This window comes from Mytilus edulis, chromosome 8, assembly GCF_963676685.1.
Source record: "Mytilus edulis chromosome 8, xbMytEdul2.2, whole genome shotgun sequence".
NCBI classification, from domain to species: Eukaryota; Metazoa; Mollusca; class Bivalvia; order Mytilida; family Mytilidae; genus Mytilus; species Mytilus edulis.
The window spans coordinates 15,404,190-15,413,178 of record NC_092351.1 but is presented as its reverse complement, the minus strand read 5'-3'; the positions used below and the strand labels follow the sequence as shown (position 1 = coordinate 15,413,178).

Here is an 8,989-nt window from a genome sequence, read left to right as displayed (position 1 = left end):
TCTGGATCCTTGGTCCCAGGAGATATCGATGATAGCATAAACCCACCTTTGTTACAGTTGGTGAAAACGATAGAATATGAACCTGATATCAAATCGCAGTAAGACAACGTTTCTACAAAGTCTGACTTAGCTGTGGCCCAACTTTTAATGTTTAATTATCACCCAAACAGCCAAAAGGTTACAGTACAACAAAAACATTCAGCTGATCGTGACACACCATTTTGTGTGTATCTTGGAGTGTTACTCTTTGCAAAAACTAGGAAAAGATATCTTAAAAATGCATTATTTCAACATGGGTTATGTATCTCTTACGATCGGGTACGGGAAATTTTTACTCAACTAGGCGAAGCTGTTGTTGAACGTTATTTAAATGAAGGTGTGGTATGCCCGCCTTTATTAAAGGGCAAAGTGTTTACCACAGCTGCAGTCGACAACATAGATCACAACCCAAGCTCAACAACATCAAAATCATCTTTCAATGGGACCGGAATCTCTATTTTTCAACATCCAATTAAAGATAATATCGGTGTTGAAAGGGATGAGTTAATATTACATACACATAAACCAAAATCTAAAAAGGTACCTGAACTCCCTGGTGCTTACATGAATATAAAACCTGCATATCTTAAAACAAAACCAGAACCTCTCATTCTGCCTGACAATATTACTAATATAACTAACCACAATTATCTATTCATGAGTTTGCAAAATGAATATGAGTGGTTAAATACGGTGAAGTTAATAAGTGAAGATATTACGTCCGAAAATATTTAATAATCATCATTTTATTCTTCAGAGAGACGTGGACCAACTGTTGAAATGAGTCTTAGCTGCTTAATGCCATTATTTCTAGATCAAGCTTACTCAGTTACTACCATAAAACATTCGATGGATAAGCTCAGACTTCAAAAACATTTGACATCAACATATCCAGACTTGAACTATTTGCACCCAAACAAAGACAGTATGACACCATTCGACCCACTAGAGCTGCACTGCTTGATCATACCAAACTAGCTACATACCGAGGTGGCCATGCATGGGGACAGGCAGTCACACATGACAACACCTACCTAGTCCTGGTGATTGGGGATGGGTTACGGAGAACGCAGATGGAGTGTGGATTCCTCATTGGACACAATTAGCAGCAATTGCTGCATATTGCCAGGAGTTACACTTGTGGCTGCAAGAAAACTTGTTCTGGTAATTGTAAGTGTCACAAAGCTGGCTTGAACTGTACAACACTGTGTTCATGTAGCTGTTAAAACGGAATACATTTGAAAATATTGTAGATTATGACACTAATCATTCCTCCAGCATGTCTAACATAATAACTGATATATCAAACGGAAATTTTGATTGTATATATATACCACTATCATTTCACTCGAGTGTACGAACTTTTTCGACCCAAACCGGAAGTGGTGATTTTTTTTTACAATTGTTGTCTGTTTCACATATTTTCATATCATTTTATTATATTTCAAATAGTTTTAATGACATATATAGCGTTGAAAATGGTAAGAACAGTTCTTCAATCTCCATGATTGAGCAAAATGATGTCAATTTTGAATTCAAGATGACCGCCGTGAAAAAAATCGAAAACATGTTGGCTACCATTCTAATATGATAAAGTACTTCCTAATGACCATCTATGCCAAATCCCTTGCTTGTATCACCATGATTTTGTCAAATTTCTGTACACTATGTGTAACATGAAATAGACCAAGAAAACAAAATTTTAAATTTTATTTCGTTGTTACACATTTTACACAGGAAGAAAACATTTTGGCGGATGGCAATTTGCCCAGTACAGCTCTTGTTGTATAACCCACTTGGAATCATAACATTTTCGTGGAAGACAGCATGCTCCACTCATCGGCCGATAACATGTCAAACCTGTTAAATAATTGTTGCAATTAGCATTCCATAAAATGTTTATAGTATTCAGAATGAACTAACGGCTGAGTTTTAAATGAAAAATGATATTACCGCAGAGGATTGATTGTCTATATGAGTAAATGAGTAGATTATAATTAAAATTATATGATTAACATTTTCTATAAAACAAATTATATTTTTCATTGTTTAATCATCATTTGAAACATGTACGTGATTTGTGATTTTTATTTTGTCATGAAAGAAACTCATTCTAGTTTGAATTTTTCATTCATTTCGGGGCCTTTTATAGCTGACTAAGTGGTATTGGTTTGCTCATTGTTGAAGGCCGTACGGTGACCTATAGTTGTTAATTTCTGTGTCATTTGGTCTCTTGTAGAGAGTTGTCTCATTGGCAACCATACCACATCTTCTTTTTTGTTTTATATAGTTTATATAAAAGATCTCTGTATGAAACAAAAAAAGATTTACCTTCACTGTTTTGAATCAAAATTCCTACTAATAAAACTAATATAAGACTTAATAAGACTCAATAAACCAATTTAAAATCTAGTTTGATATCAATGCAAAAGTATTTAACGACACGAATAAAAATTATATCACAAATCCTAGACTTCCATTATTTTAGTGCGACTCTGTATATATATATACAACTCGTCTAAACATCAACCCAACAATGTTAGATCTGTAAATTTGCTTTCGCAAATTTTTGGTTCTTCCCTCGCTGGGATTCGAACCCATGCTACTGTGATATCGTGACACGAAATCGCCTGCACTGCAGCCGTCCCGCTAGACCACACGAACACCTGGGCTCTCAAAAAAAGAGCTTTCTCTGGCCGTGTGTTACCTTTCCACGTCAGTTTTAATCTAGCGGCGTACTGCAGTACATGATATATAAGGCATGAAGATGTTATTGTTACAGATCAGCTAAATTATCTATAGTAAAGGATCCTACAAATGAATGTAAGATACAGTCACAGAAAATAATTATATTTATAAGTACGTCTGAGTCAGTGACAACCCTACAACAGATGTATCCATCGGATCGCCATCAATGATGGTGATACATGGCTGTGTACATAATGTATATACAACTCGTCTAAACATCAACCCAACAATGTTAGATCTGTAAATTTGCTTTTGCAAATTTTTGGTTCTTCCCTCGCCGGGATTCGAACCCATGCTACTGTACATGTGATATCGTGACACCAAATCGCCTGCACTGCAGCCGTCCCGCTAGACTACACGACCACCTGGGCTCTCAAAAAAAGAGCTTTCGCTGGCCGTGTGTTACCTTTCCACGTCAGTTTTAATCTAGCGGCTTACTGCAGTACATGATATATAAGGCATGAAGATGTTATTGTTACAGATCAGCTAAATTATCTATAGTAAAGGATCCTACAAATGAATGTAAGATACAGTCACAGAAAATAATTATATTTATAAGTACGTCTGAGTCAGTGACAACCCTACAACAGATGTATCCATCGGATCGCCATCAATGATGGTGATACATGGCTGTGTACATAATGTATATACAACTCGTCTAAACATCAACCCAACAATGTTAGATCTGTAAATTTGCTTTTGCAAATTTTTGGTTCTTCCCTCGCCGGGATTCGAACCCATGCTACTGTACATGTGATATCGTGACACCAAATCGCCTGCACTGCAGCCGTCCCGCTAGACTACACGACCACCTGGGCTCTCAAAAAAAGAGCTTTCGCTGGCCGTGTGTTACCTTTCCACGTCAGTTTTAATCTAGCGGCGTACTGCAGTACATGATATATAAGGCATGAAGATGTTATTGTTACAGATCAGCTAAATTATCCATAGTAAAGGATCCTACAAATGAATGTAAGATACAGTCACAGAAAATAATTATATTTATAAGTACGTCTGAGTCAGTGACAACCCTACAACAGATGTATCCATCGGATCGCCATCTATGATGGTGATACATGGCTGTGTACATAATGTATATACAACTCGTCTAAACATCAACCCAACAATGTTAGATCTGTAAATTTGCTTTCGCAAATTTTTGGTTCTTCCCTCGCCGGGATTCGAACCCATGCTACTGTGATATCGTGACACCAAATCGCCTGCACTGCAGCCGTCCCGCTAGACCACACGACCACCTGGGCTCTCAAAACAAGAGCTTTCGCTGGCCGTGTGTTACCTTTCCACGTCAGTTTTAATATATATAAGAAAAAAATCATGTATCAGTAAAATACTTTTTTTATATAGTCAAGAAGGTATTTTAATATAGATATTCTTTTAAACTTTTGATTGTCTTTTGTGTTTCAAATGAATTCGACATACAAAACATTTGTGCATGCATTTTTATGATTACTTCATGTACATGTATATTAGAAAAGAACTAACCTAAATTGCAACTAACCTAAATTGCAACCACAAGAAGAATCGCAAATATCCCCCTCGTTTCCAATTACACTTGAACAAGTTCCACTAAGTGGTGAACCTAAAGATGGTAAAAATGAATAATTGTGATCAATTAGTAGCATCAGTATGGTAAATGACATATATAAACATGGCGTATAAAGTGACAATGATGTTATGCTAATTAGAAAAGTTTGATTTTAATATAACACGATAAATGTAATCAAAAACGTCTGACAAGGTATTTGTTTAAGAATACTAAATGATGATAGATATCCTACTTTTATATATAATGAAAATTAACAAAAAACGATTTATGTTTTATTCTGATTTTTGTTTTCAACTCAGTAAGAATATTCGACTTTTGGAGTTTCCAAATTTAAAATTATTGAAGTGCATATTCATCATAACATACCAAGTCCTCCACCATCTTCCACTTGAGTTAGTAATTCACCGTTAGCATCTCTACAGCAGGGTGTTGGTGAGGTACACTGATACGAGTAGGTACATTGTGTACTTCTTTTTAACCGAAAACTAGTACACAACACAAAACATACTGCACTCTACAAAGATCAGGGTTCATTCTAAAAATCATCTAAACATTGTATACAACCCGATACACATTCATTAAAGACAATAAAACCCAAATCAAGTGCCATTTCATGTAAATGTTCCTTTGTAACAATAAAAATCAATGTTAATGTATGGGGAAAAGTATCTCAAGTCTTCCAAAGCAAGAGCCAGATCAGTTTCCAAAACGGTGAAGTGCAGCACAAACGTTTAAAAAAAAAAGGTTTTAAAATTTGACGAACTGTTCATCAAGTTTAAGGATGAACGCTGTGAGAGTCAGTCTAAAAAAATGAAATTAAAGATTTCTATCTTATGAAAATAATGCTTATTGAATTTACATTGTTTACCTTTTGATAAGAAAACAAACAAATTACTTTCTCGTAACAGTTTTTGCAATGTGTAAATAATTATTGAAGACATTTTCTTTTATGATATTGATAAAGAATATATTGTAACAAACATTTTTAACATTTATTCAATTTACAATTTTGTTCACATAATATAAAGCTGTTATCAAAAGGTGTAATAAAACCAACTTATTGTACGTTGCATAAAGTTGAATACAAAAAAGAGACGATACAAAATATCCTCTTGAGTTTGATAGTTGTAGGGAATTAATCCTACGTTTCATTGCAGTAAAACAAATAAGTGGCATATACATATATATAGGTGTTTCAAAGAACCATTTTTTTTATTTGTTGTTTCTATGAAATAATTTAAAAACTTGAGATTACAAGGTTACTAAAAATTGTACACAGGAATAAAAAGGGTAAACTTTTGATTGGTTAACTTCCAGCGATAGTTATTTTCGTATGTGTAATACAATATTGTGTGATTTTTATTTTTTGTACTTGACAGGATAAAACTTTACTCGTGCCAGACAAATTCTGCACAATATTTTGAAAAGATAAATGAAAAATCTCAAGAAACCCATTCTCAACCAAATTTTCAATATATTATATTTCAAAACCTAAAACATGGACTTTACCTTTTTTAAATTTCTTAATTCATATTCAATCAATGTTTTTCAGTCTTTTAAAACCATCCTTGAAATTGTTACAAACATATTGCAATGTCTATAAAAATAGAAGTGTAACTTACGATTTTAAAAAGTTTTACAAGTAAAATATGAATATTTCCATATTAGTCCAGTTAATTTTTTTTACTGAAAGAGTAAATAGTCTGGATAATGCAATAAATCAGCAAGTTTTTTTGGTATATGTAAACCGTCTAACCATAACAATTGCACATCTGTCTAAAATTTGCAAATTTGGGCAAATAACTAGACTGATTGTGTACTGCGATAGCACAATTCAAGATGGCAGTATAACATGAATCTACCTAAAAGATTTTATCATAATAATGCAGTTCCAATAAAATAAATCTGATTCTATCATTGCATGTTGCCAAGACCGGGGGTTATTTAATCGAAGAATTAACATTCGCACAATCTAGCAAGTTAAAAATTACAAAATCCGGCTTTCTAAATGTGTAGGAAACATTCGAAAGAGTAAATATTCAAGAATAAATAAGTTGGTGATACCATTTCCAATAGAATAGTTATCAAAGGTACCAGGATTATAATTTAGTTCATACGCGCGTTTCGTCTGCATCAGTGACGCTTATATCAAAATATTTATAAAGCCAAAAAAAATAGAAAGTTGAAGAGCATTGAGGATCGCAGAAAGAACTGAAACACGAGAAATTTCTCCTAGTGCTTGATTTCGGTGAAAATATGTTCTAATTCTCATTATGAACTGGATACTCTATAGATTAATATTTCGTTATCTCACTTTTAGGTTTAGTTATTTTATTTGCAAAAGTAGCAAGACGGATTGGACACAAGTTATGAAAACATGTGGGCCTCATCTCCCTATATAAACACAAAACATATTAGTTTATGCTGAAAAAATATAGAAAATATGCATTCAATACACACTACAAAAAACAAAACAAAAAACAAAAAAAAAATATGGAATTATGTATAAAAACTGAACTGCAGTGAAGAGTTGGAATGTAGGAATTCTGAATCTAAATTCATTGTTCTAAATATTGTGATTCTGATATATGATTGTACAAACTCAAAAATGTCTTTGGTTTGCTGAAATGAAAGGTCACCGTTCCCGGATAAAGTCACTCACAAAATATTGAATACTATTTTCAACAGGATGGCATTTTCGTTGTTAAAAAAATGAAAATGACCGTTGTTATGAGTAGAAATCACAATTTCGGGCAAACATTAACTCTAAAATGAGCAAACTTCTACAGAGAAAACGGTTTTGGTGTCTGGGGATGACCGTTGGAGACTATTAATCAGCTACAACGAGGTTTAAATTAAGATAGGTTTGACTGTAGAAGCTAAACAGGTCTAAATCGCAATTTCGTTTGAAATTCAGCATGCTATCAATAGTTATGGCCAAATATTTCTGGTTATTTCAGTAATACATAATTTGTTTCAACAATTGTGTTCGGTATGTCGATTTATCATTTCCCGTATATAATAAGTAAATTGAACATCTTGCGTTCGACAAAGTTTATAGTCGTAACTATCAATCAAAATAGAAGTACAAATCAGTTACTCGAAAGTAGTAGGAATGATTGGCGACAGGTTACTTTTCGCGACCAGTCTTTTGTACACTCCGTGATTTGAACTATATACATTAGTTTCATTGAGTTTGAAGCATTGTGCAATTTGTTTTCACAGTCAATAGATCAACTTAAATGTCTTGACCTTATAAAAAAAACTTGAACTTTATTTGTTTGTAAGTGGTTTATAATATATTCTAATAAAAAAATAATGAACACCAATTCAAAATATATGCGCAGTTTGAAAATATATTTCCCCGTTAGTAGTGGTATTGACAAAATTTCCAAGTTGTACAATAAAGATAAATAGACACAAATGACATCATTCTCACCAGTATTATCAAAATTTTCATTGTTCGAATTCGAATTATATCCTTATATTCAACAATTTCTTCCACTCCTTATTGTCAGGAAACAAACTTTACAAAATTATCCTAAACAGTTTAATTTATTAAACGACATACGTTTTGTGCGACAGATGATACATGTATTTGTTATTGCAGTATTGATTTGATGTAGTTGTTTTGCAAGGAAGCATGTAGTTAAACATTACGTTTTACGTTTACTCGATACCACAGAGTGTAATTTATGATAAAATTTGTTATTCCAGTATTGAATTAATGTAGTATTTTTATCATGTAGTCATGTAGTTAGACTATTACAGTATATTGAATAATTGCGTACTAGACTCTAAGCTAAATATTGAATGTGAAGATATTTCAGGGCGTACTTTATTCTAGATATAAATGAGCAAAAGTAAAAAATAAAGCTGATGACAATTAAGCTAAACTGTAAGTAAACTGTGGTGACGAGTGTTTGTTTTACTCCCTGTACCCTAGGGCGCGTGTCTGGCGATGTAGCAGTAAACGCTTATAAACTCCTAAATCCTTGATAAAATTTGGCCTAAGATTCGACACAACTTTGAAATTATTTAAAATTAATTCAAAGCTCTGACTCCATGCCCGGCCCAATCTTTTAACAACTTAAAGGAAAAGGAATTGTGTCGGGTATAAATTTTGATTCTACGTGTTTCTTACTATCTTTTAAAAGTATTTCGTCTTCATGAAAAAGTTGCTACCGGATACATTTTCAACTCACAAAGTTAATATCAATTTGTTTGATGTGTTTAAACGTTTGATTTTGCCATTTGACTAGTGACTTTCTGCTTTGAATTTCCTCGGTGTTCAGTATTTTTGTGATCTTACTATTTATGATAACGTTTAGTCATGGTACATTCCTATAAATCCTGTAAATTTAAAAGTTAACTGAATCAGTACATTTTCATTGATCATCAATGAGTGATTCGCTCCTATCTTAATGGTTTGTGATTACTCGTTCTAATAATTAAAAAAAACATTGTTAAAGTTCAAAGTCAATCATCCAACGTTTTTACAGTGTTTACACAAAGTGCAAAAAAAAAAGCAGCATTCAAACTTTCACCATTTCATATTAACTTGACCGTTAACTTTCCACACTTTTTAACTATACTATTGAATTAATATTCATCGATTGATACACGTCATCATGAAAC

At 33.1% G+C, this 8,989-nt stretch overlaps 1 protein-coding gene across 1 annotated transcript; it reads right to left on the bottom strand.

Annotated features, from left to right (window-relative positions):
* Window positions 1–1,736: 1,736 nt before the first annotated feature.
* Window positions 1,737–7,931, bottom strand: LOC139484909 (uncharacterized). The gene is made up of 4 exons (XM_071268956.1): window positions 7,791–7,931; window positions 4,718–4,865; window positions 4,304–4,384; window positions 1,737–1,899 (listed from the first exon to the last, which is right to left on the bottom strand). Exons 1-4 carry the CDS (start codon window positions 7,809–7,811, stop codon window positions 1,769–1,771), a joined length of 381 nt encoding a protein of 126 aa, XP_071125057.1. The 5' UTR covers window positions 7,812–7,931; the 3' UTR covers window positions 1,737–1,768.
* Between the last annotated feature and the right edge of the window lie 1,058 nt (window positions 7,932–8,989).